Genomic DNA, 24694 nt, shown 5'->3' with positions numbered 1-24694 from the left:
TTTTTTTCCCAGTCGCTCCTTTCCTCCTCAGACCTTCCCGATTCGACCCGCATCCGCTCCTCGCTGGAGTTTCAACCTGGAATCTCCAATCTCTCTCCCCCTGCTCGACCTTCCTCGACTCTAAATGTGCACGACAGCGCACCCCGCCTCTGAGACGCACCAACCATAGCAGCGCCGCCCACCATGGCGCCGAACACAGACCAGCGCTACGACCCCGTCCCGCCAATACCTACCTACGAAGAAGCCGTCGCCGGCGGCAGCGCCTGGCACAGCTACTCGCAACGCTCGCCCATCGACGGCGACCCGCACTCCACCGACGCACAAGCCGAAGGTCAATCGCTTCTCACGAGCCCCCGACACGCCTTCGAGTCCCCCGCCCCAGACAGCCATGGCCCCCCGCGAGGCCGCCGATACCCCCGCGGCTACCGGCCGCCGACGGTCGAGACCGACGACGAGAGCGACCTGTTCAGCTCGGACGCGGACTCGGATTCCGACGACGAGCGCGAGGCCGACCAGGTGCGCCGCGAGATGCAGGAGCTGGAGATCGACGACTCGGACGTGAGCGCGCGACGAGGCGCCCGGGGCGCGTCGTCGTGGGGGAAGCGCATCGGGCTGTCGCTGTCGCTGCCGCAGTGGCGGTGGAAGTGGAGGTGGCGGTTACCAACGCTGCGGCGGAGGACTGACGGGGGTGGGAGCGGAGGGGACGAGCCGAGCGCAACGTCGCCGACGGATAATGAGGCACAGTCAGCGCCCCGGTCGTGGTTCGCGCGCCCGAGCTTGCTGCCTCAGTTTGGCAGCCCCGCGCTGTTCCTGCTGGTGGCCCGGATGCTGGCCGCCATGATCGTGCTCGGCGCGCTGTACCTGCTGTTTGCGAGCGACATGTTCTCCAACATGGCCAGGAAGATGGGCAGCCAGATGTTCGACCCCGAGAGTGTGCGGGTCCACGTCCAGGGCAGCATGGATTCGAGGAGCATAGCGGACCATCTGAGACATTTCGCGAGCTATGCGCACATCGCAGGGACAGAGGGCGATTTTGCCCTCATGGAGGATACCGAGATGTTGTTCAGGAAGTACGGGCTGGAAGACGTCACGCGGGACGTGTACCATGTGTACCTGAATTACCCCAGGCTTGGAGGGAGAGCGGTCGAAATACTGGGCGACGACGGCAGGGCCGTTTGGTCGGCGAAATTGGAAGAGGAGCAAGCGGGGCCCGTTCCGGCCGGCCACCAGACCTTCGTATTCCACGGTTATTCCAGATCGGGCGACGTCAGAGGGCCCCTGGTGTACGCGAACTACGGCTCGAGAAAGGATTTCGAGATGCTCTCGGATGTCAATACGACCGGCGCCATTGCTTTGATCAGGCACCACGGGCCACAGACAGACCTGGGGTTGAAGGTCAAGGCCGCCGAATTGGCCGGATTCGCGGGCTGCATTGTCTACACTGACCCGGCGGACGACGGATTCCTGCGGGGCACCACAGCTCCGAAGGGTCGCTTCTTGCCAGCCGATGGTGTGCAGAGAGGATCTGTGAGCTTGATGAGCTGGGTGGTGGGCGACGTTCTCACGCCCGGCTGGGGCAGCAAGGAGAAGATGCCGCGCATGGATGTGGATCAGACGAAGGGCCTCGTCAAGATCCCTAGTCTTCCGTTGGCCTGGCGCGACGCCCAAGTCCTGCTTCAACACCTCAAGGGGCACGGGAAGCCGGTTCCCGATGGGTGGAAGGGAGGCGTTCCGGATGTCGAATGGTGGACTGGCGATGGCGGCTCGCCCATTGTGCGGTTGAAGAACGAGCAGGACGAGATCGTGAAGCAGCCAATCTGGAACGTGTACGGCCGAATCAATGGCATCGAACAAGGAGAGAAGAAGGTCATCATCGGAAACCACCGCGATTCTTGGGCATTCGGCGCCGCGGGTCCCCACTCGGGAACAGCCGTCATGCTCGAGGTCATCCGCGTCATGGGCGACCTCCTCTCACGCGGCTGGCGGCCGCTGCGCACCATCGAGTTCGCGTCGTGGGATGCTGCGGAGTACAACCTCATAGGATCAACCGAATACGTGGAACAAAACGATGAGGCCCTGCGCAGAGATGCTCTCGTCTACATCAACCTCGACGCCGCCGTGACCGGCGAGACATTGCGCGCCGCCGGGTCACCGGTATTCCGCAAACTCCTCCTCCAGGTCCTCAACCGCGTGTCCGACCCTAACTTCAACACCACGCTGCGCGACCTCTGGGACCAGCGGGGAGCAGATCTCGACGGCCTCGGCGCGGGGTCCGACTACGTCGCGTTCCAGGATATCGTCGGCACCTCGTCCCTGGACCTGCACTTCGATGGCGACGGATACCCGGCGCACTCGAGCTACGAAAACGCCGAGTGGATGGAGACCGTCGGCGACCCGGGCTTCGTCTACCACACCCTGCTCAGCCAGGTCCTCGGCCTCTTGATCCTCGAGCTCGCCGACCGGCCCATCATGCCCTTCGACATGACCGCCTACGCCGACAGCCTGTCGCGCTGGGTCACGGACCTCGAGACCTGGACCAAGAGCCACTCCGACCGCCTGAGCGGCAACGGCCAAGACAACAAGCCCCTGTCGCTCTCCGCCCTGAGGGAGGCCGCCGACGAGGTGGCCAAATCGGTCCGCGAGTTCGCCAAGTGGGAGCTCAGGTGGGAGAACAGCGTGCTGTCGGCCGGCGGGTGGGAGCCCGCGGGCCTGGGCCGGCAGCGGTGCGAGTACAATGCGCGCATGGCCCTGTTCGAGTCGGATTTGCTGGACAGCGCGGGCGTATGTCTCCCCCCTTCCTTTTCCCATGCCCCCCTTTCTCTCCATACCCGCGTCCTGCCCCGCCCCGCCTCGCCCGAGTGTAAGAGTGTAGCTAACGTGAATGAATACCTGTCGCAGATCCCCAACCGCACGCAGTTCAAGCACGTGCTCTTCGGCCCGCAACTCTGGGGGGGCGCCGACGCCGACAACGACGAGGGGTCCTACTTCTTCCCCTCGATCCGCGACGCCGTTGCCACCGGCAACCTCACCCTTGCCCAGCTGACGGTTGACAAGGTCGCTGGGATTATCAAGCAGGCGGCTGCGAACCTGGTGAGGTAGAATGGGCACGGTTTTGTCTGTCGGTTGGTCATTGCTGTTTCTTTCCTTGCTGCTGATTTCTTCCTTCCCCTTATGGAGGGAGAGAGTGCGCGCTGGATTGTGGGGGTGCGGGGAGGAGGGAGGGTTGTACACTTGAGCTCCCACCCCGGAGCTCTGAGTGGAATATTGCCAGTAGAAGGAAGGGTGGTTGGGATATCTCTTGGGTTTCTTTTTGTGGCTCCTTTGTTGCATTGCATCGGCGCTTTGGGTCTCTCTATATCTCGGCTTCTCAATGTCCTTCCTTCACTGTAATTTCCCTTTCTCCAGGTTTTGGATATGCTGAGCACCCAGTCCTTGCTATTGCGGGCGGACGATGGAAGTGTGTGTATGTACATATGTTTAGCTGTCTCACTGGCGAGCCATGTGTGGTTTGCATGTTGCAATCCTCTTGTTTTGGCCTGGCCTGTCCTCTCCTGTCCTGTCCTGTTCCGTCCTGTTGTTGCCTACCCAGTTGCCGTTCTGTTCACAGGAGATGACGTTACCAGCGTATGTGTCAGAGCCCGGGGTTGGCTGTCTCGGCGCCAGATTCTTCAGTTCCCTGGTAGACCGGACGGATGAACGTCATGTTTTACAATCAATGTCAGTCATTTGTTTTACTGAGCTCAGCGATCGTAGCGGTGTTGGCGTTCGCATGCGGATTCCATTCAGCACATTATCCTTTTCGGGAAACACCACGCGAGCAGAGCAAGAGGGGCTAAAAAATGAGAAAGGTTCACAGATGTACAGGACATACAGGAACAATGTACATTTGTAGGTAAGGCCTGGCTAAGGCGGTATGGCCGTCTCTTAACAGCCGGTTTGCAGCACTTCTGCTCTGCGTGTAGTCTCTTCTCTTCGATCAGTTCACGGTGTCACCTAAATAAACCACCCGCCCCCAAAACGCTGCTGATTCCGCTCAGCTTCGCCACTGCCTTTCTTCTGGGTATAACACTCTGCGCTATGAAATTCCCCCCCACGCTAGGACAACCCACAACCCACCCCCTACTTGGGTGTCAGCACGACGCCCTCGTACTCCTTGCTCCGGATCAAGTCAAGCGTTTGCATGAAGTGCTTCTTGCTGGCCTCGATCGAGGGCGAGTCTTGCTGGCTGCCGGCCAGGTTGGAGTGGATGAGCTCGATGAGACCGTTGAGGTACTTGGTTGTGACCTGCCAGGCAGGGGGGGTCGTTTAGCAAAGCGTCGAGGGGTGCAGAAGGAGGGGGGTAAGTCAGCAGGTAGACTTACGGATTCGTTCTTCTGGTCAAAATAGTAGACGTATTTGTCGAGGATCTCGACAAACAGCTCGATGGACGTGGCCGTCTCCATGCACGAGTCTGCCACGCGCAGGGCGCGCTGCAGGCATTCCAAGACACGCTTGCCATCGCGGTAGAGCTAATTGGGCACGGTTAGCATGCCTGTCTTCCAGTCTGAAGAGCGAGCCACGGGTACCCACCTCGGTCTCCTCCGTCTCACCGTTCGCCGCAATGGGCGTTGCCCACCACAGGTGGCTGGCCAAGTAAACCGCTCTGCACTGGTCTGGCTTGCGCAGCAGTTTGCTGGCGTGCTGCGCACACTTGGTGATGAGGGTGTCGTAGTTTTCTCTGCTGAAATTCCGCGTCCGGTGCAGCGCGCTGGCGATGACACACACGGCCTGGAACTGCGCTTTCGAGTCGCTGATGGCCTCTTCGTACACGGTGAAGGCCTGAGCAAAGAATTCGTAGGCCACCTCCTCGAAGCCCGTCATATCGGCGACCTGCCCGCACGTGCAGAACAGGCGGAGCGACAGCTCGGCAGTGCCCGAACCGTTAACCCGGGTGTACAGGGTCGAGATGGCAGAGTGCAGGAACTTGAGGAGGGCCGAGGACTGCGACGACCAGTTGTCATCGTAGTGCTCACGGGCCTTGAGGCGGCGCGCGAGCTTGAGGCCGGCGGTAATCAGGGGCGGTGTGGTGGTCCGGATGCGTTCGTTGCCTTCGGCATACGCCTTGGCAGTCATCTGCAGCAAGCGGAATTGGGTATCGTTGTCGTCCGAGTGGATCAGGTGGACGAGGCGAGCCAACCACCCTTGCTCCTCCATGGTCTCATCCGTCTCGAACGCACGGGCGCGAGGTTGCACGACGCCAGGGTAGCCGGCAGGCGGTTGTGAGCCTTCCTTAATGAGGACCTTGAGAACTTCGAGCACGTTTTCGAGGTGGCGCGGCGTGGAAATGAGTGTCTGATTCTTCAGCAGCGTCCTCGCAACCTCTCCGGCAACAGCTCTCCGTGTTGGGTATGTCTGGGAATGGAAGAGGGAGACGTAGGTCGGGAGCGACAGGGCGGTGAATATGGACACATAGCGCCTGAGGGGGCTCTGGAGGAGCGCCAAGAGGCTCTGCTGTGCTGGTTGCGAATGTAAATCTGCGCTGTTCGCGTGTTCCTTGACCTTGCTATGAGCGTACTCCAGGATCTGGTCGACATAGTCCAGTCTCTCTGGATAGATGTTGAGTGCCAAGTTGGTCAGCGAGACGCACAGCGCGATGGTGTCTTGGATAGGGAGGTGCTGGGCTTGTACGAGGTTCTTGACCTGGCCAAAGAAGATCTCGTACAGCGGCACGTTCTCCGGGATGCCTCGGCGCTTCTTTGGTGGCTCTGGCTCGTCTCCATTCCCATTCACAGCCGTCGCCTCGGTCTCTGCGAGGGACGCTGCCGGCTCGGCATCTGGGTTGGATGGTTCGGCTTTCGAGCCAGCGTCCTCTTCGGTACTGTCTCCATTTTGGGGTGTTCCGGTTGTTTCTGGGTGGGCGGCACTAGGGCCCTGAGCGGCACTGGACGCACCCAGCCTGACCTTCTCCAGGAGACTCGCCAAGGCTTCCTCCTCCATCCTGGCTCGGTCCTCCTCCGACTCATTCAGGGACTCGCGCTCGGCATAGTTGGAGAGGCGATCCATGAGGCCGATGACGATGGCCTTGACGTTGACGTGCGGATTTAGCCTGGAGACAGCGGCGAGGAACTGGTCGAGAGTGTGGAGGTGGAACTCGTCCGGAAAGACCTGGGTGATGACCTCGAGGAGGTACTCCTGGGCGAGCACGTCGCGACACTGGACAACCTGCTCGAGCAGGGGGCCGAGGATGCCATCCTTGTATGTTTGCAAGTCGACCAATTGGCTGAGCCGGACGATGTTGCTCCCCACCAGCAGTTGGAGCTCTTTCCTCTCCTGGGTCCTCAGGTCCCGCTCCCTCGAGTGCCCCTGGTGCTGCAGACGGACCCAGAGCTTGTTCATCTCGACAAAGTTGGTCAGTATGAAATTGATGGAATCCTGCAAATTGCCTTCGGGCCCGTCTGAGTCGCCGGTGGGGAGGTAGTCTCTGGCCTGGCCCGTCAGATAGTAGCGCAGGAAGAGGCCGCGGACCGGGTGCTGCACGCCGCGGCTCATGTCCATCATGTCTTTCATCAGCTCCTTCACGGGCGCGCCCTCGATGGACATGTAGGCGGTGCCGACGGTGATCATGAGGTAGAGGCGGGGGATGATGTTGCCGGCATATTGCACGAGCTCGTACAGGTCGGCGAGGTGGTTGACGGGGTGGTTCTCGCGCAGGTGCACCGAGAGGTAGCGGAGGGCATCGAAGACGGCCATGTACAGCTCGTAGTACTGCTTGGGACCCAGGCTGCTGGTGCGCAGTTCGGAGACGAGGGTAGAGCTGCGGTTGCATCGAGGAGATGCCGGCGTCAGCTCCACGCTTCCGACCATCTCGGGCGAGCGCGTTCGGCAATCGCGGGGAGGGGTGGAGAAGCGAGCTCACCAGCACTTCAGCGCGTCCATCAGCTTCCCTGGCGTATCCAGGCATTTGCGCATCAGGGCCGTCTGCTGGCGCACGGCGATGAGGGCGTCCTCCAGCAGACGGGCCTGGTCCTCGGGCGGCGCGGGGGTCGTCATGGCGTGCCGTTGCTGTTGCCTGGGTCTGCTTCTTTCGCAATGCGGACGGTCGAGATCGCGGCGCGGGGAATCATGCGCGAAAACGCGTCGGCTGCAATCGAGCAGAGGGTGCGAGCTGGATTGGCGCTGGATGGAATGACGACGCCAGATGCGGCGCTCCCGGTCGGCATTGGCACGCACAGATAACGAGCTCCGCCGCACCAAGCAGCCGCAACAGCAGCAGCAGCCGCAACAGCAGCAGGGATCCAGCCAAGCTCGGCTGCAGCTGCTGCGGGACAGGGACCGGTTACGTAAGCCTCTCATTGAGTGCACGTGAGAACACTTCATGCCGCTCACACCTCAGTGGCAGTGGCAGCTTCGGCACTGACGAACGAGGTGAAAAATGTAGCGCGTGCTCAATTTCTCAATTACAAATTGAGTACAGAACTTGCTTTTATGACCGCCGAATCTATGTTATGACCGCCAATCCTATGCTAGATAGTAGCCCAAGATGCCCGTGAACGGAGGGCAACTTCTGAACCTTCCCAATGGTCCCCAATTGGCCAATACTTGCCTGGTCCTCTTTTCAATTCCTGTCACAGTGTCTTTGCGCTTTTGGCTTCTCCTCGCAGAACCATTCTCCTCGCAGAACCATTCTCCTCGCAGAACCACTGAGCTTCATCATCAACCACAACTCAGAGTCACGCAGCTAGAACTCAAAGTCAAGCGAAGTAGGCACATGTTCAGGAGGAAGAAAAACGGAGCCCGCCTTTGTTTGACACTATTTTGAAGTTGAGTGGCCTTGCTTGATTGCTTGAGCCTACAGTTCAGTCAGGGCAAGAAGCAGTTTAAGCAGTTGTCCCACTGCGCAGTCCCCATTTCTCCGCTCATATTCCAGTCGTATGTCCTATGTCGATGTGAAGCTCGGGAGTAGGCGACTGAGAAAGAGAGGCGCGGTCTAACGGCAACACGCTGATCAGCCTAACGTTAACATCCAAACAGTCCACATCCGAACTGCAGGACGTCGGGGCAGAGATAAGTCACACACCTGAATTGCTCTCCTAGCAGGTCCGGCCATCAAAGTACCAACTGCAGCCGAAATCGTCGCAGACAGCGCAGTTGCACTGCCCGTTGTCGCATCCGCAATGCGGGCCACAGCCGCGGCGCTCGAGCTGGCTTCCGGTCACCAGATCGGCGGCGCGCTCGTCGGCCGACGATGCCACGCTGACGGCGGCGAACAGAGCGAGGGCGACAGCGAAGACCTTCATCTTGACGGATAAGCTAGCTTTCTTGAAAGGCCGGTTGCGAGATTTTGATGGATGTGGTGTTGTGTTCTGTGGACGCTTGATTGCTTGGGGTCGGGGATGTCGGTGGGTTCTTATAGACGGCCGGCACAGAGCGACTGAGCGAGAGTCCTCTGTCTTTCTGGGGTTACATTAATGTTGTCACTTTCTCCCGTCCTTGCCAGTGGTAGAGCTGGAACCTGGGGAACCTGGGGAGGAAGGATGCTCCCCCATCCCCAGACAGGGAGAAAGGGGCCCGCTCACCGTGTCTTTTATTCAGCGCGTTGTTACATTCGTCTGCTCGCATGATCCTTTCGGCATCTTGACTCCGCAACTCAATCAATCGGGTAGTTGGTGACATGAAGCGGCCAATTGTCCTCTTGTCACACGACTTTGAGTGATGCTCTGTTTCTTGGACCAAGCGGGCTTGCGGGCTTCGAGGACGGCTCGCCTCGCGAGGTTGAATAGACCAACATCCGTCCTAGGCCGCTAAGGTAGTTAGTTGGTACGTGGACAGTTCCACAGGATGGTCCAGTACCGCTCTCAGTTTGACAGATTCAAACGCAAGAAGGTTGAGTCAGCGAGTTGATTCCAGCGATGCGCCAAGCAACTGAGAGCGGGTGAATCCTGCTAGAAGGGATCCTCTTCGCAGTGGCCGGCTAAAAGCCCTGCCACATCCCTTGATGTAACGGAGAGATGATGAACGAGCTGGCAAGCGTGATCGACATACTGCCAGCATGTGCACCGCCAACCCACATAGCCCTGATTGGCCAAGACTCGTTGGCGGCGCTATCACTGTGGTGTGAGACCGCAGCTAGGTAAAATGATGGGGAAGCAAAGCTTAAGTCTTGGCTCTCTTGAGTCCGCGTCAACATATGTTTGGAGGATCAGCGAGCGCAGCAAGATCCTCCAGCAGGATCAATACAACAATGTTCACAAATAGCCGGTGATGTTGGAACCACTGCGCAGGCTCAGGAAGATGAAGCTATCACGATGCAAGCAATGCACACAACTGGGAACAATCGTGGTGTTGAAGATGTTGTATTGTGGGAGAGTTCTCCTGATCAGGAGCCCAGTCTTGGGCGGCAGTTGGGCATCAGGCTGGTGGATCCTAATCTCAGTGGGCCGGCCCGGAGCCCCGGGCCGGGCTGGTTCTGACAGGTGAATCCTTCTGATCATGGATAGAGTAGAGGGCATGACAATAACCACTACGTAACTTATGTCGCCGCAAATGCCACATTTTTTGCTCCGTTCTAAGTAACCCTTACCGGCTTCCATCTTGCTTCCACTCTCCATTACTGGGTAGACATGGACTCTTAGTCCTTTTCTTGTTGGAAACTACATTGAATACTGGGTACGGAGTCCAAGCTCCTGCAGCTGCCTCCCATGTGTTCGTGAATCCTTTAGGCGTAGATCCCCTCGGACGCCAAGTGTCAGCGCCACGCTGGCGTCGCAACCTCATGCACTGCCGTGATGCCCGGCGATGGACTTGGAAAAGCTCGTGCTGGCATGCCTCAAGGAGGTCCTACTGTCCCCTCTAAGTTCAGACGCAGCGCTATAGGAAGGTCGCCGCTGCCGGCGGGCGCGGCGGCGTGTTCAGAATTACAGTATGATATCACCACAACATACTCCTGATCCAGCTCTACTCTGGGTATTGCAATCATGTTATTTCGGGACTGGGACCAATAGGCATCTCAACGTTGCCAGTTTTGTATAGCCACGTTTAGAGAGCACCCATCTTTTAACCCGGCATGTTCGCGAAGTTGGAATCGCCACGCAGTAACTGGTGCTCGGAAGGGGGCAGATTTTCCGATCGAGGCTGGCGGTTGTGTGGTAACTGGTAAGCCGCGCGAGAGCTGCCCTGGGGAACACAGTCGAGTGTGTGGCCAAGTCGGCAGCACGGCGATGACAAATCAACGAGCTCATCTAAGGCTGCTAGCTGAGTGAGTAATGTCCCGATTTGGAAAACGAAGTAAAAGCGGACGAATGAGAGAACTTCACCGCTCGTCGATAGACCCACGCGATAGACGCTTTTCGGCGCAAGCTCCATTCTGGTCGAGATTGATTCCACCAACCCTGAATGACGGCCCCAGTTACACCCGAGCTGCCCATGTCGCCAGAAACCAAGACAGGCCCAATGTCTCCGAGCCCAGGCAAGTCTGGAACGTCCGGAACCTACAAAAAGACACTCGTCGGCGGACTCGTCGCACATCTTTCTCTCGACTGTTTTGTGAAACCCATTCGTTGCCTACAAATAGACCACACACACATCCAATGGCACCAGACACACTCTCCCTCGCCGGCAAAACCGCCATCGTGACCGGTTCCGGCCGCGAGAATGGCATCGGAGCGGCCATCGCCACAGCCCTCGGCCGCAACGGAGCCAACGTCGCCATCAACTTTGTATCCGATGCTTCTGCCGCCCGCGCGGCAAACGTGGCGGCCAGCATCCAAGCCCTCGGCGTCAAAGTCGTCGTGGTTCAGGCCGACGTCTCGACCCCTGAAGGCGCAGCTAAGCTTGTCAAGGAGACGCTGGAGGGATTCAAGACAGACAAGATTGACATTCTGAGTAAGTCCTCCTGCTCAAGGAAACGAACGAGTGATGCTGACCACCCCAACTCTCCCTCAAGTCAACAACGCCGGCGCCGGCTCCGGCCAGGGCAAGCTGTTGGTCGACCTGACGCCGGAGGAGGTGCAGAGCGCGTTTGCCCTCAACACCTTCAGCACGCTGTACATGGCGCAGGCCGCGGCACCGCACATGCCCGAGGGCGGCCGCATCGTCAACATCGGCACCGTCGTGACGAGGATGCACAACATGCCTGGCGTCGCCGTCTACGGCGCCAGCAAGGCCGCGCAGGAGTACCTGACCTCCGCACTGGCTGCTGAAGTAATCCAGCCCACTCCCAGTCCCAACAACTCCTCCCCTACCCCATGCTGTCTTGGGCCCTTTGATAGGCATACATGGCTGATACGGGCAATCGATACACACAGCTCGGTCCCAGCAAGGGCATCACGGTCAACACCGTTGCGCCCGGACCCACCAAGACGGACGCCGCGACTTGGTTCCCCGCTGGGGCACTCCAGGAGGAGGTGGGCCGGAAACTGGCCATTGGGGCGAGGCTCGGCAAGGTCGCCGGTGCTCCCCAGGAGATCGCCGACGCGGTGCTGCTGGTGGTTTCGGATGCGGCGCGGTGGATCACGGGCCAGTATGTTGCTGCCAGCGGCGGCATTACCCAATAGGGACCAGGCGACCGGCTTAATCTGCCATGCGTTTGTTCCTCGTTTGTAGAAAAAGTCGGAGATGGGCATCGTGCTGTGCCTTCCCGGAGGATCTGCAAGCTTGTTGCCGTGTGCTTGCCGAGAGCGTTGCCACAACATGCTTCCCTGCCGAGACTGTGCTGGTCATTTCCCCTGTCCGGGAAACTCGGTGGGCCCTGGACGCTCAAATCTTGCTCTTATCACTAGGCCCCGAGTCCGTTTGCTCGGCCAGCAATACGGAGCCGGATAGGGACTGAGACGAGAGCCGAAACCTTGCGGCTCTGAGCTTTGCCCACTCACATTGCTTGCAAAGCTCACAGTTGAGGGCGGCTGCAAAGATGGACGGCCTGCACCAGCCTTCCGTGTCCTGTTTTCCGCCTTTCGACCATATCTTGGATTGTCTGGACACGGTGCATGAGTCACCGGCTGCTGAATGGCGGTCATGCCGATCGTATAGGTGCCTATCCGTGCCGACGCTGGACCTTTGGCCACTAGGCCGCCACGGTTCCGTTTGCTCATCCCGAATGCTCAGGCGTGGCCGAAACAGATTCAAAAACAAACACAGTTAGGAGGCAATCCTGGTCCGAAGCCTGCTCACAAATTTCGAGTCTAGAATCCCAGCTCACAAAGACGCATACCAAACCTAACACTCAGCTGTCAGAGGCATCAACTCGACTTCGCAAGTTCACTTCTCTGCCCCTGACTGGCAATGAAACTCTGCCATCCAAATTCCAGCATGGATCAGCTCCCAATGAGGCCCGCAGAAGGCAAGGCGACCTCTCTGCAGTCCAGAGACCATCGTGACTTGTTGGATGTCATCGACAAGCTACGGTCACAGGGCCTCAGCCAGTATGTCGATTTACCGCAGATCATCGTCTGTGGTGACCAGTCATCAGGCAAGAGCTCTGCTCTCGAGGCAATTTCTGGCATGTCTTTCCCCGCGAAGGACAACCTCTGCACTCGGTTCGCAACCGAGCTCATTCTTCGTCGGACACCTGCCCCGGGTGTTGATATCAGCATCATTCCGGGGTCGGAGCGGAGCGGCGGAGAGAAGGCCAAACTCGAAGCGTTCAGCTACGCTGGCACCCTCGATGGGCTCGATCTGGGCAAGATCGTGGACGAAGCCAAGGACGTGATGGGCCTCGGCGGAAGCACCAAGGCCTTCAGCACCGACGTCCTCCGCGTCGAGGTCCGGGGTCCTTCGCAGCCCCATCTCACGATGGTCGACCTCCCGGGCCTGTTCCTGGCCGGCAACAAGGATCAGTCGGACGAAGATGCAGCCCTCGTGGAGGCGCTGGTGCTGTCGTACATGAAGAACCCGCGCACCATCATCCTCGCGGTCGTCTCAGCCAAAAGCGACTTCGCGCTGCAACAGATCACTCGCCACGCCAGGGAGCAGGACCCTAATGGGACCCGCACCCTGGGCCTCATCACGAAGCCCGACACGCTTGATGAGGGCTCCGACAGCGAACGGTTTTACATCGAGCTCGCCCAGAACAAAGACGTCCAATTCCGCCTTGGCTGGCATGTTCTTCGGAACCGCTCGTACGCAGAGCGAGATTCTTCGACTGCTGCCCGAGATGCAGCAGAAGCCGAGTTCTTCTCCAAGGGAGTTTGGAAGACGCTGAAGCCCACTCAGCTGGGCGTTGCTGCTCTCAGGGTGCGCCTGAGCCTCGTCCTGCGCGACCAGATTCTTAACCAACTCCCCAGTGTCCTCGACGATGTCACCGAGGGGATGAACGAATGCAAGAGCACTCTTGCCAAGCTGGGGACGGCGAGGGCAACGGTCGCCGAGCAGCGCCGCTATCTCCTCAAGATCGGCACAGCGTTCTCCGACTTGACCAGAGCGGCCATCGACGGCATTTACACCGATACCTTCTTCAGCGGCCCAAAGGACAGACGTCTTCGGGCAGTTGTGCAGAACACCCTGGCCAATTTCGCCGCCGAGATGCACCAAAAAGGCCACGCACGAACCATTGTCGACACCGTCTCGGATGAACAACTCTGGGCCTCAAGCGGAAAAAAGCGCGGTAAAAACGACAAGCCAGCGGTCATCACCCGCGACAGCTACATCGAGGAAGTGCGGAAACTCCTGCTCGACAGCCGCGGCCGAGAGCTCCCCGGAACATACAACCCGCTCATCGTCGCCGAGCTTTTTCGGAACCAGTGCAAGCCCTGGAAGGGCATGGTGGAGGACCTCCTCGACCGCGTATTCGCCTCGGCTGTCGCGACGACCGAGTCGATCCTCCGGCACGTGGCTGATGCTGCGACTGCTGAGGCTGTCCTGGCGCAGGTGGTGAGCCCGGCACTGGAGAACATCAAGAGCGAGTTGAACGCCAAGGCCGCAGAGATCCTAGAACCTCACATCTCCGGGCATCCTATCACCTACAACCATTACCTGACGGAAAACGTGCAGAAGGCGCAGGCAGAGCGACAGCGCAAACGCGTGGAGCGAACAATGAAGGAGATCCTCGAGGTGGGGGATTTGAGGTCGTGGCGTCCAGAATATCATTCCATCGACATGTCCGTGCTGCTCAACGCCCTGAGCGAGGAGATGGAGCCCGACATGGACACATACTCGTGCTCCATGGCCACGGACATGATGGAAGCGTATTACAAGGTCTGAGATCCCCCAACGCAGCTGCTAAACAAACTACATTCTGCACGATGCACGCTTACCCAGCCTCTTCTTCCCCGTCAGGTCTCTCTGAAGACCCTCATCGACTCCATCAGCACCCTCGCCGTCGAGCGCTGCCTCGTCCAGCAGCTGCCTGGAATCCTCTCTCCCGAAGTCGTCTGCGACCTGGCCGACGACGAGGTGCAGCGCATTGCGGACGAGAGCGCCGAGTCGGCGGCCGAGCGCGCGCAGGCTACCACGAAGTTGGAAGTGCTGGAGAATGCCATGGCGGAGCTGAAGAGGCTCCGGATGCAAGGCGGTCACTCGGTCTAATGAAACACACGAAAAAAAAAAAAAAAATGAAGAAGAAAAAGAAGAAGAAGGCGGATATTGGGCTGCTTTATTTGCTTTTGTACTTGTACTTGCGCATAACACAAACAAATCCCACAACCTCACTTCGCGTCTTTCAACAGGGCGAGATTCTGAATCGCCGCCAGGCCGTACAACGCCGTAATATTCGTCGACACCCACGGCGCCTCCACGCGCGTCAGCGCCTGATCCACCGGCACCAGCCGCGTGTCCCACTCTGCCGAAGCCCCGTATCCGTCGTCGCCGGCCTCGAAGAACTCCTGCCAGGCACGCCTAGCGAGCGCGCTGTCGGACAGCACGGCCGCCGCGTACGCGGTGAGCCGCGAGTGGCCCTGGCGGAGCTGCAGCTTGCCGAAGCTGGCGCCGTATCGCTGAGTCTGCTCCTCCGCCGGGGCGTTGAAATACCGGCAGTAGTCCAGCCACGCGTCTCTGAACCCGGCCGGCAGCTCGTCTGCGAACGAGTGGATGAGCTCGGCGCAGATCTCCACCAGGCCGAACATGGCGGAGAGGTGCGATACTTTGACGATGCCTGCGTTGTGCGGGTCGTTGGACGGTGGTGAGATCTGCCCGGTGCGCGTGTTGTACAGGGCAAGCCCGGTGACGAAGCCGTTCTTGAGACGTGCGATGCCCGTCATGCTCTGGACAAGCTTCTCTCTCGCTTGGGATGACTGCCTTCCCCGTCTCTCCCATTCGATGAACCAGGACGAGGCAAGGGCGGACCAGTCAGTGCCCAGGGAAATGGAGACGGCCTCGGGATCAGGACGGTACGTCCCGCGGTCTGCGCGGACCTTGCGGTACGGATCCAGCACCAGGAACGCCCGCTCAGCCTCGAGGGTCTCCTCCAGCAGCTCGCCCGTCCGCTCGTCCCCGCCGGTGATGAAGTAGAATATCCGGCGGTACAGCGCGTTCGAGACGCGGGCCTGCTTGCAGCTGTCGCTCCAGTGCTGCACCCCGTGGCGTGTGCCCAGCCCCCTGAGCGGGCCGAGGTGGTAGACGTCCACCTCGCCGGTGTGCCTGGTCAGCGCCTCGGCCAGCCGGAAGACGTCCTCGCGCCCGGTGCTGAGGAAGTACAGCCACAGCCAGAGGTCCGGCGAGAGCTCCGAGTTGTCCCAGGCGTAGCCGCCCACGTCGTAGCGCCAGGTGTGGCGGTCGGCGTCGTACGTGTGCATCACGTCGCCGTGGTCCCAGAATCCGTACCAGCGGCGCTGCGCGACTTGTTGCTGGTAGAACTGGAAGAGGAATTCCAGACGAGCCGGGATGTCGTTCTTTGAGATCACGGAGCGGTCTCGCGGCAATGGGGCCCAGTATTGTCCCAGTGCAGCAGTTTCGTGGATGTACTCCGGGGCCGCCACGAGCAGCGGTGGGTTCCGCATGTAATTCGCGAGCTGAGATACCCTGGAGGAGGAGGGCGTCCGGTCCAGACCGAAGACAAAGACCTCGTTCGTCCGAGCGATCCCATATGGCGAGCCCAAGCCGTCCTCCCAGTCCTCATACGTGATTTTCAAGGCGTCGAGCTGGTCATCGTACGTCTTCTGCCCAAGACCGTCGTGGTATGGCCGGAGGTCCATGGGCTCGGCAGCGGGGCTGTACAGCCAGACGGTGATGTTCCCGACATCCGCCGTAGCATCTCGGATGTCCAGCGAGGTAGGATACCTCTCCCAGAAATGCCGGAGGCCGACGGCCAAACCGCCCGTGTGGGCGGATCCGAGGTACGCAAGTCCCCCTGCCTTGGTGCCGCCGGGGATGTCCACCCAGCTGTGTCCAGGTTTTGTCCTCTTCTTGAGCATGAATCCGTCCGGAGAGAGCTGGGTCAAGGAGTAGTCACTCCAGGAGGGAACCCATTTGAGCAGTCGCGAGAACTCGGGCTCCCAACCATCGATAAGCGGGGTCGGCTTGCCTTCCCTCTGCAAGTGCCGTACGTTGGCTCCAGGATCCCGCCACAACCCTGTGATCCCCTGGACGGCCTCTGCAAACACACCCCCGTCGACGCCGGCTATGCGCACATGCCGATTGTAGAGTTCGGTGCCATGCAGCGGGACTTCAAACCGAATGCCAATCCCACGGAGGAATGACGCCTGCGGATCGCCGTCGTAAACAAAGGTGTGAACGATCCGGATGGTTTCGGAACCCGCGTAGAGGTAGAAGCGAAGTAAGAAGGGAATCCATGATTCTGTTTCTTCTCCCTCTGCTTGGTGCTTGCCTCGTACCGCGACAACGACGCGGACCGGGCCCTCTTGTTCGACGATGGTCTCGTCGATCCGGCTTGAGAAACTTTGCCAGGGAGGTCCTCCTAAGCTATCCTCACCTGCTGCCGTGGGCTGAGACAGCAGCACGAGGTGACCGCCAGTGCCAAGAATTGAGCCGTTCTGTGCAACGATCTTTTCCAGGACGTGTGTACCTGACGTGGGGAAGGTGACGATGATCTTGCCGGTATCCACTGTGACAAGGTCGTTGGAAGAACGAACGAGCGATGTAGAGACATCGTGTCCTGAACGCTCCGGGTTAGGTATCTGCGGTGTTTGGTATTGGTCGTTGGACTCAGCTCGGACGTGATAGGCGTCGGACACGGTGTCGACTGGGGGTATTGCATGAGCAGTCCACTTGATGGAGTCATCCGGCCAGAACGCAGTCACCCAGGACTGCAGCGGTATAGCACGGCCCTCATCGTCCCGGCAGACGAAGCATGTGCGAGCTGGCAGAAAGCACCCTCTCGGCCACGGCAGACCGAACGTTGTGCCAAAGTTGACTGACTTGGTCCCCCCCAGCCAATGGACGGAGACGACCTTGCCGCGTGTGCTCGTCTGCGGCGCCATGGCCGGGATAGAATAAACCGAGTGTAAAAAGGGAAACAAGGAGATTCGGTCCTCAAAACACCGAACAGAGTGAAGACGTCCGGGGCGGCTGGGCCCCGATGAACAAGGGGGGGTTGCGCCTGTCTGGTGAGCGAGGTCGCACAACCACTACCGCAGCGTTGTTAACAGCTCGGCAAGCCGCTAGCTTGGAGCTACCACTCACACATTCTTGGAGCTCAGGCAGTCAACTATTGGTTGCTATATGGCGGCGATAACGGAGTGCCGGGTTAGTATTTCTCATCCACCCTAGTGATTGCGACATCGAGGCCTCGAGGCAAGTGGACACGATTACCCGAGACCAACCTCCGTCGAAGGATTTAGCATTAGGACCGCCAAAGAGTGTCTGAAGCCTTATCCATGGATGTGGACAAACCGGCAGAGAAACCCCGGGGATATCGCGGGCAGTCTTTCTACATGCGGCTCAACGGCCGACTGAAGTTCGTCGTTGATGTGGGCCATCCAGCTCCATCCGGCGGTCACATCACCTCTACCGTAGATCACGAATTCATGGTTGGTTCCATGGAGGCAGGTTACATAGATAGTGAACATTGGTGTTCTTGACGGCGGGCTTTTCCTTCGCCACGTGGAGATGCCGACTGAATGAAAGCCGCCGCAGAGCTCGGGTCCCCGTCTGGCTGACTGTCTTGGCCATCAGCACCCTCCTTACCGGAGCTTTGTCCCGCTCAGTTCCCCTTCATCGTGAACAGCAATCAGTAGGCATGGGTACCGCCTCCGATATCACGTCCGGTGATGAGAGCCGTGGCTCCACCCAGCCCGAATCCAGCCTCGAGCAGAAGGGAGACGCGGACGCCAAGTACACTGTCACCGCCGTTGATGGCGGCGATCTCGTAGAGCCTGAGGACCCCGATCAGTCGCACGGCTTCGTCCAACTCTTCAGGAGAAGAAACCGACCTCGAGATCTCGATGCCATCGCGACCGTCCGCAGCGTCTTCGACGACCCGGCCCTGGCCCGCCACTACTACCCCCAGCCGGGCTACGAGAACCTACATCGATTCGACCCATCCCACCGCTGGACCTACCGCGAGGAGCGGTCGGTGAGACGGAAGACGGACTGGAAGATCTTCCTGTGGATTCTCGTCATGTTCTTCGCGCTCAACATCGACCGAGGCAACCTCGGCAACGCCGTCGCTGACAACCTTCTCGACGACATCAACATCAACACCAACGACTACAACAACGCGCAGAACATGTACCGCATCGGCTTCCTCATCTCCGAAATCCCTTCGCAGATGATCGGCAAGTGGCTGGGCCCCGACAGATGGATTCCGGTGCAGATCATCCTCTGGAGCTTTGCCTCGGGCGGGCAGTTCTTCATGCACAACCGGGCGGGCTTCTTCGCCTGCCGCTTCTTCATCGGCCTCTTCATGGGCGGCTTCATCCCCGACGCGATCCTGTATCTCTCGTACTTCTACAAGAAGGGCGAGATGCCGATCCGCCTGGCGCTCTTCTGGTTTGTCGACTCCATCTCGGGCGTCATCGCGTCGTTCATCGCATACGGGGTGCTGCACATGCGCGGCGTTGCCGGCAGGGAGGGATGGCGCTGGTTGTTTCTCATCGAGGCGCTCATCAGCTTCGTCATCGGAGTCCTGAGCTTCTTGTTTCTGGTTCCGGGTCCCAGCCAGACCAAGACGTGGTGGAACCCGTCGGGCTACTTCTCGGAGCGCGAGGAGAAGATTATCGTGAACCGGGTGCTGCGCGACGATCCCTCCAAGGGCGACATGCACAACCGCCAGCCCCTGACACTCCCGATGCTCTGGCGGAGTCTGAAAGACTACGACCTGTGGCCGGTATACATCATCGGCATGCTCTTCGAGATCCCCACGGCACCGCCCAAGACGTACCTGACCCTGTCTCTGAAGGCCCTCAAATTCAACACATTCGAAGTCACTCTCCTCGGCATCCCGGTCACCGTGTTCGCCTCCATCAACCTCCTGTGGATCACGTACCTGACGGAGCGATTCCACGAGATCTCCATCATCGGCGTGTTCTCGCAGCTGTGGACGCTGCCCCTGCTCATCGCGCAGTACCGGCTGGGCGAGAGCCTCAGCCGGCACCCGTGGAGCGAGTACGCGCTGAGCTTCGTGCTGCTGGGGTGGCCGTCGATGCACGCGGCGCACGTGGGCTGGTGCTCGCGGCTCAGCAACGCGGTGCGCACGCGGGCCGTCAGCGCGGCGCTGTACAACATCACCATCCAGCTGTCGGGCATCGCGTCGTCCAACATCTACCGCGACGACGACAAGCCGCTGTACACCCGCGGCAACGGACAGCTCATCGCCATCAACGTGGCCACTGTTGTGGCGTACGTGCTGGCCAAGGCCTACTACGCGTGGAGGAACGCCAGGAAGCGCGCGGTGTGGGATAGCATGAGCAGCGAGGAGAAGTCGCGGTATCTGGAGGAGAACGAGGCCCTGGGTAACAAGAGGCTGGACTTCAGGTTTGACAGCTAGAGTCTTTGTATCTGAGAACAACCACAGTTCAGGCTGTGACGGAGGAATCAGGGGCAGAACCCGGGTGAGCCCAGGCAGCCATGTATTGGGATGAGAGCCAGGAATGACTGCGAGACGGAAACATGCTGACAATGGCACATCTGTGCGTACATATTCAGTTCATCCATCCCGAGTCTCCTCCAAAAGCGCCTACAAGCCTACTTAGTCTGCGGCGTCCTCCTGCCCTGGAACAGCCCTCTGAGTTAGCGTAGAAGCCACGGCGTTAACAGATGTCCCAACAGGTGTGGCCCTGACTCCTCTGGTTTGAGCGTTAAGGGCTCGAGAGTCGGGATGGTGACCACGGAGTTGGTATAGCACGACTGAATATTCCACCAATAGAGGAATAACTCAATCCTGGCTGGCCGTTAGTACCTCGCTCAGTAGGTACGTAGTAGCTCCTGGAAAAGCTACTGGAGGGAAGCGCGAGAGAGTTACTGACTACCTAGGAGACTACTGTGTAAGGTGTCGCACGATGCTCGTTCAAGGCCGGCCTCCTGGTGAATTTGTTGCGCCGATTAGTGACTCGATGACTATGGATGCTACTTCACCTAAATGACGACATTGTATCCCTGTCCTTGCTCGACATCAAGATGGAGACGCTGGTGCCAAATTAGGGACCTAGAGAGGAGGGTACCTGGTATCTACCTTGAGTGCATACTCGGTATATCCGTTCATGAATGTGGACGGCAACGGATAAAAGACTCCTCGAGCATGTGCAGCCGCAGCGTTCGGGTTCACTCAGGTTCTGCAACCCCCCACAACAACCCCAACTTTTCTGCCCAAAGCTAGATGAAGCTCACCACGGTCTCGTTGTTGCTCCATTCGGCGGGCTTCGGAGCAGCCCAACTGATCGGGCCTGTTGGCCCGACGACGAGCCTGGCTCACAAGACCCGAGAATGCAATGTCCTCCATTACGGGGCTGTCAACGACAACTCAACAGACATTGCAGACGCACTCGAAGCGACCTTTAGGCGCTGTGTGCTCCATCATCCGGGGAGCAGGCTCGTTGTGCCACAGGGTGAATATCTTCTCAACAGATCGGTCGTGCTGAGCAACGGAACGAATTGGGCATTCCAGCTCGAGGGGCTCATCAGCCTTGGGTACGGCGGCAACTACTCAGTGAGCCGTGAGTTGATCCTGCAGGGATATGCAGGGGTTCAGCCGTTGAACGACACCATTAACGGCGAGGGCGACCATCTGTTTCTAGAGAACGGCCTTGTCATTGTGAACGGTCAGTGGGACTGGGAATCCCTGGCGGTTTGGCTTGAACTGCGCCTGCTGACAGGACGCAGCGGTTGACTTCGAATTCTTCTCCTCCACCGGTAAGGGCGCATTTCAGGGCCAGGGGTACCTCTGGCGTAACGCAAATAAGTAAGTCTTCCACGACATAAGATAGAGGGTGACACTGACGAGCAACCGTCAGCACTGATCGACCTCGCTTGATCCGGCTGATCTCCCCCATCAACGCCTCCGTGCACGACCTGATCTTGGTCGATAGTCCGAAGTTCCACATCGTCTTTGACTTTGCTGTCAACCTCGAAGTCTATCATCTGACAATCCGTGGAGCTAATCTTGGGTCGTATGACGGAGTCGACGTGGTGGGGACGAACTACTGGGTCCACGACATTGAAGTGAGATATCGCTGTCTCAGCGCCCAGCAACTACGTGATTGCTAAATCCACTAACTACTTGCCTTGCCTTCAGGTGACCAACAGAGACGAATGCGTCTCAGTCAAAAGCCCGTCCAACCACGCGCTGGTAGAGAACCTCGTTTGCAACCAAGCGGGCTCCGGCATCTCCATCGGCAGTCTGAACGTCTCAGCGTCTATTGCGAATATTGTCAGTCAAAGCCGCCCGGGTGTGGCGCGGTCGTCAGAGCTAACACATACCTTCCACCTCTCACAGCATGCTCGGAACATCAGCATCATCCAAGGCAATAACATCGCCTTCATCAAGACTTACCCCGGCGGGTCGGGCTATGTCACCAACGTGACTTTTGAGAACTTCCGGTCCAAGGCATCACTCTACGGCCTAGACATCAACCAGTACTGGCAAAACACCAATACGCCTGATACGGGATCCGTGGCTCTGAGCAATCTAGTGTTCAGGAACTTCTCCGGTAAGGCTCATGGCCGAAGAGAGAGGATTGGCTGCCGAATCGAGCTGACAACGCATAACGCAAAACAGGATCCGTGGCCAACGGAGTCCAACGACCACCGCTCTACTTAATCGCCAACGATCTGACATTCGCCACGAATGTGACAGTGGAGGACTTTTCCGTATGGACCGAGACGAACGACTACGTGGTGAACAAGATCAGCAACGTATTCGGCACCGGCGACGATTCCTACGGCCCCGGCAACGGAATCAGGGCACTTGCGCCAGGCGAGGCTCCGGCTCCGTACACGAGCACTATCACTGTCACCGCGTCGCCTACAAACTGGGTTGCACCACCCTCGCCGACTTGGGCGGTCCCGAACACGGGCTACGGGAGTAAGTGAAGCAAACATGACCTTGGACAGGCGTGTGTCTAATGATGTATCGCAGCCAACATCCCGATTCCGGTCTACACGCCAGCACCGCTGTGGAAGCCGTCTGGAGACTACGATAAGCATTACTGGGGAAGCTTTTAGGTCCTCAGCCGTCCGCAACTCGACTAACGGAGGACTGCGAGAGAAGAGCAAGTTATGGTGTCGAAGAAGCGAAAAGGGGTGTGTTCGACAACTCACGAATCGGCAAAGCAAATGGCGAGCGGCCCTGCTTGATGGCCCGCTGCGGGATGTAAGTGGAGCGCATGGAAACAGCACGGCCTCCCTCGCACAAGGTGGTGCAGACGTGGTTATTTCCGGCGGAGATATTTCATAGAGGTGGATAATCAAGCGCCGTTTTGCGATCACGACATTCCCAGCTAATGTGGCGCCAAATGACAACTCCGGGTCAACGTTCCTTCGTTCACTAGCTTCTCCACAATGTTCATACGTTGTTAGTCCCTCGTAGCTTGCACAGAAGACAGACACTACGCGGTGCCCGAAGTCACCGAGCCTAGAAAATATCTCGTATCTATCCTTTCTCTGTGCTCCCTGACCGTCAGGATTAAGCTAGGTAAATCCCGTACCTCCACGAAAACCTGCGGCAACTACGCCGCCTTGTTCAGCCCCCAAGCCAATCATCCTCATCTATTGAGGTCTTCCCCGTTAAGCGATCTTTCCGTTTTGAGCGTCCTCTCTACATCCCACGGAAGGATGGCACGCAAGAACGTCCTCTTGCTCGTGGCAGATGACTTGGGCAAGCAGCTGGGCTGCTATGGCTGCTCCTACATCAAGACGCCCAACATCGACAAGCTCGCCTCGGAGGGCATCCGGTTCGACTATGCGTTCGCCAGCACTGCGTCGTGCAGCGGCAGTCGCTCGACCATCTACACGGGCATGCACACCCATCAGAACGGGCAGTACGGCCTACAGAGCGGCAAGCACCACTTCATGACTTTCGACCACATCGACACTGGCCCGGCAATCTTGTCCAGACACGGCTACCTCACCGGCATCGTGGGCAAAATCCACGTCGGCCCCGATGCCGTCTATCCCTGGGAGTACAAGGCCGAGAGCCTGACCCGGGATGTCTTCTGGAGCGCCGACCGGGCGGCAGAAGTATTCGAAGCTTCCAAAGCCGACGGCCGTCCGTTCTGGCTCACGGTCGGCTACCACGATCCGCACCGGGACCGCACCCGGGGCGGCTTCGGCAACGACGAGCCGTTCGACGCGGGCATCAAGAAGGTCAAGTACCGGCCCGAGGACGTGACGATCCCCGAGTTCCTGAGCGACACGCCGGGCGTCCGCCAGGAGCTGGCCAGCTACGCCGAGGCCATCAGCCGTCTGGACCAGGGCGTGGGCAGGATCCTGGACAAGCTGCGCCAGTCCGGGCTCGCCGACAGCACGCTGGTCATCTTTATCAGCGACAACGGCCCGCCCTTCCTCAACTCCAAGACCACGCTGTTCGACGCGGGCGTCCGCCTGCCGCTGATCATCCGGCACCCGGAGCTGCCGGCGTCGGTCAACCCGAACCTGGTCTCCTACGTGGACGTGCTGCCGACGATCCTGGAGTGGACGCTCGGGCCGGCGTTCAACGCGCTGCCCAAGAGCGACGAGCGGGCCGGCCGGTCGTTCCTGGGCATCCTGGGCGCGACGGAGCGGCAGCCCGGGTGGGACCACGTGTTCGGCTCGCACACGTTCCACGAGGCGACCAACTACTGGCCGACGCGGTTCCTGCGCACGGAGCGGTACAAGTACCACCGCAACATCGCCTGGCGGCTGGACTTCCCGTTCGCCAACGACCTGTACGGCTCGCTCACCTGGGAGGACGTGCGCAACAACGTGGGCGCCGCCGACCCGGCGGTGGAGGAGAAGAAGATCGGCGCCCGGCCGCTGCGCGACTACTTCTTCCGCCCGCCCGAGCAGCTGTTCGACCTGGTCGACGACCCGGCCGAGGTGCGGGACCTCGCGCGGGATCCCGCGTACGCGGAGGTCCTGGCCGAGCTGCGCGGCCGGCTCGAGGACTGGCAGCGGAGGACCAACGATCCGTGGCTGTACCGCGACGGCGTCTCGGTGTTGCTGAACAAGCACCATCTGGACGCCGGCCTGGCCGTGCCGGACAAGTGGGACTTGGATGTGGACAGGCCTGAGACGAAGGGCGATGGGATTAAGATGTATGAGAACAAACCGTTTGGCGTGAAGGGGCCGAGATCGTAGACGAAGGCGTAGCGCTGGAAAATAATGCGAGTTGGCTTGGTCCTGGCACTAGAGG

At 59.3% G+C, this 24694-nt stretch overlaps 9 protein-coding genes across 9 annotated transcripts; 6 read left to right on the top strand and 3 right to left on the bottom strand.

Moving 5' to 3' along the window:
- Nucleotides 1–183: 183 nt before the first annotated feature.
- On the top strand, nt 184–3099 carry THITE_2078040 (uncharacterized protein; the record flags this gene model as incomplete). Its single annotated transcript, XM_003652788.1, has 2 exons — nt 184–2781; nt 2899–3099. 2 exons carry the CDS (start codon nt 184–186, stop codon nt 3097–3099), a joined length of 2799 nt encoding a protein of 932 aa, XP_003652836.1.
- Nucleotides 3100–4005: 906 nt separating this feature from the next.
- THITE_2114627 (uncharacterized protein) lies at nt 4006–7227 on the bottom strand. Its single transcript, XM_003652787.1, has 4 exons — nt 6896–7227; nt 4570–6793; nt 4362–4508; nt 4006–4284 (listed from the first exon to the last, which is right to left on the bottom strand). Exons 1-4 carry the CDS (start codon nt 7027–7029, stop codon nt 4120–4122), a joined length of 2670 nt encoding a protein of 889 aa, XP_003652835.1. The 5' UTR covers nt 7030–7227; the 3' UTR covers nt 4006–4119.
- A 668-nt stretch (nt 7228–7895) lies between these two features.
- THITE_152002 (uncharacterized protein) lies at nt 7896–8276 on the bottom strand (the record flags this gene model as incomplete). Its single annotated transcript, XM_003652786.1, has 2 exons — nt 7896–7966; nt 8099–8276. The coding sequence occupies 2 exons, from the start codon at nt 8274–8276 to the stop codon at nt 7896–7898; spliced, it is 249 nt and encodes an 82-aa protein (XP_003652834.1).
- A 2099-nt stretch (nt 8277–10375) lies between these two features.
- On the top strand, nt 10376–11778 carry THITE_2114625 (uncharacterized protein). The gene is made up of 3 exons (XM_003652785.1): nt 10376–10860; nt 10922–11178; nt 11283–11778. The coding sequence occupies exons 1-3, from the start codon at nt 10566–10568 to the stop codon at nt 11529–11531; spliced, it is 801 nt and encodes a 266-aa protein (XP_003652833.1). The 5' UTR covers nt 10376–10565; the 3' UTR covers nt 11532–11778.
- A 528-nt stretch (nt 11779–12306) lies between these two features.
- THITE_54974 (uncharacterized protein) lies at nt 12307–14510 on the top strand. The gene is made up of 3 exons (XM_003652784.1): nt 12307–12512; nt 12624–13053; nt 13171–14510. The coding sequence occupies exons 1-3, from the start codon at nt 12478–12480 to the stop codon at nt 14173–14175; spliced, it is 1470 nt and encodes a 489-aa protein (XP_003652832.1). The 5' UTR covers nt 12307–12477; the 3' UTR covers nt 14176–14510.
- Nucleotides 14511–14540: 30 nt separating this feature from the next.
- Nucleotides 14541–17540, bottom strand: THITE_2114624 (uncharacterized protein). The gene has a single exon (XM_003652783.1). It carries the CDS (start codon nt 16320–16322, stop codon nt 14619–14621), a length of 1704 nt encoding a protein of 567 aa, XP_003652831.1. The 5' UTR covers nt 16323–17540; the 3' UTR covers nt 14541–14618.
- A 437-nt stretch (nt 17541–17977) lies between these two features.
- Nucleotides 17978–20173, top strand: THITE_2114623 (uncharacterized protein). Its single transcript, XM_003652782.1, has one exon. It carries the CDS (start codon nt 18107–18109, stop codon nt 19853–19855), a length of 1749 nt encoding a protein of 582 aa, XP_003652830.1. The 5' UTR covers nt 17978–18106; the 3' UTR covers nt 19856–20173.
- Nucleotides 20174–20556: 383 nt separating this feature from the next.
- THITE_2114620 (glycoside hydrolase family 28 protein) lies at nt 20557–22832 on the top strand. Its single transcript, XM_003652781.1, has 7 exons — nt 20557–21125; nt 21187–21265; nt 21318–21525; nt 21599–21733; nt 21800–22013; nt 22082–22387; nt 22442–22832. The coding sequence occupies exons 1-7, from the start codon at nt 20684–20686 to the stop codon at nt 22525–22527; spliced, it is 1470 nt and encodes a 489-aa protein (XP_003652829.1). The 5' UTR covers nt 20557–20683; the 3' UTR covers nt 22528–22832.
- Nucleotides 22833–23136: 304 nt separating this feature from the next.
- THITE_2045416 (uncharacterized protein) lies at nt 23137–24639 on the top strand (the record flags this gene model as incomplete). Its single annotated transcript, XM_003652780.1, has 1 exon — nt 23137–24639. One exon carries the CDS (start codon nt 23137–23139, stop codon nt 24637–24639), a length of 1503 nt encoding a protein of 500 aa, XP_003652828.1.
- Nucleotides 24640–24694: the final 55 nt, after the last annotated feature.

This window comes from Thermothielavioides terrestris, chromosome 2 (assembly GCF_000226115.1).
Source record: "Thermothielavioides terrestris NRRL 8126 chromosome 2, complete sequence".
Lineage (NCBI taxonomy): Eukaryota > Fungi > Ascomycota > Sordariomycetes > Sordariales > Chaetomiaceae > Thermothielavioides > Thermothielavioides terrestris.
Note: the sequence above shows the minus strand (reverse complement) of the source record. Positions and strands in the feature narration are given on the sequence as shown.

What these genes read in the sequence shown, in the direction of transcription:
- THITE_2114627 (XM_003652787.1), bottom strand. Translation starts at nt 7,029, where the DNA reads ATGACGACCCCCGCGCCGCCCGAGGACCAGGCCCGTCTGCTGGAGGAC. An exon ending in GTGAGACGGAGGAGACCGAG is followed by an intron (nt 4,509 to 4,569) that starts GTGGGTACCCGT and finishes GTGCCCAATTAG; the next exon opens with CTCTACCGCGATGGCAAGCG. An exon ending in TTGACCAGAAGAACGAATCC is followed by an intron (nt 4,285 to 4,361) that starts GTAAGTCTACCT and finishes CCTGCCTGGCAG; the next exon opens with GTCACAACCAAGTACCTCAA.
- THITE_2114625 (XM_003652785.1), top strand. Translation starts at nt 10,566, where the DNA reads ATGGCACCAGACACACTCTCCCTCGCCGGCAAAACCGCCATCGTGACC. An exon ending in AGACAAGATTGACATTCTGA is followed by an intron (nt 10,861 to 10,921) that starts GTAAGTCCTCCT and finishes CTCTCCCTCAAG; the next exon opens with TCAACAACGCCGGCGCCGGC. An exon ending in CCTCCGCACTGGCTGCTGAA is followed by an intron (nt 11,179 to 11,282) that starts GTAATCCAGCCC and finishes CGATACACACAG; the next exon opens with CTCGGTCCCAGCAAGGGCAT.
- THITE_54974 (XM_003652784.1), top strand. Translation starts at nt 12,478, where the DNA reads ATGTCTTTCCCCGCGAAGGACAACCTCTGCACTCG. An exon ending in AAGGACAACCTCTGCACTCG is followed by an intron (nt 12,513 to 12,623) that starts GTTCGCAACCGA and finishes CGAAGCGTTCAG; the next exon opens with CTACGCTGGCACCCTCGATG. An exon ending in AGCTCGCCCAGAACAAAGAC is followed by an intron (nt 13,054 to 13,170) that starts GTCCAATTCCGC and finishes GGAGTTTGGAAG; the next exon opens with ACGCTGAAGCCCACTCAGCT.
- THITE_2114624 (XM_003652783.1), bottom strand. Translation starts at nt 16,322, where the DNA reads ATGCTCAAGAAGAGGACAAAACCTGGACACAGCTGGGTGGACATCCCC.
- THITE_2114623 (XM_003652782.1), top strand. Translation starts at nt 18,107, where the DNA reads ATGGGTACCGCCTCCGATATCACGTCCGGTGATGAGAGCCGTGGCTCC.
- THITE_2114620 (XM_003652781.1), top strand. Translation starts at nt 20,684, where the DNA reads ATGAAGCTCACCACGGTCTCGTTGTTGCTCCATTCGGCGGGCTTCGGA. An exon ending in CTCTGGCGTAACGCAAATAA is followed by an intron (nt 21,266 to 21,317) that starts GTAAGTCTTCCA and finishes AGCAACCGTCAG; the next exon opens with CACTGATCGACCTCGCTTGA. An exon ending in AGTGTTCAGGAACTTCTCCG is followed by an intron (nt 22,014 to 22,081) that starts GTAAGGCTCATG and finishes AACGCAAAACAG; the next exon opens with GATCCGTGGCCAACGGAGTC.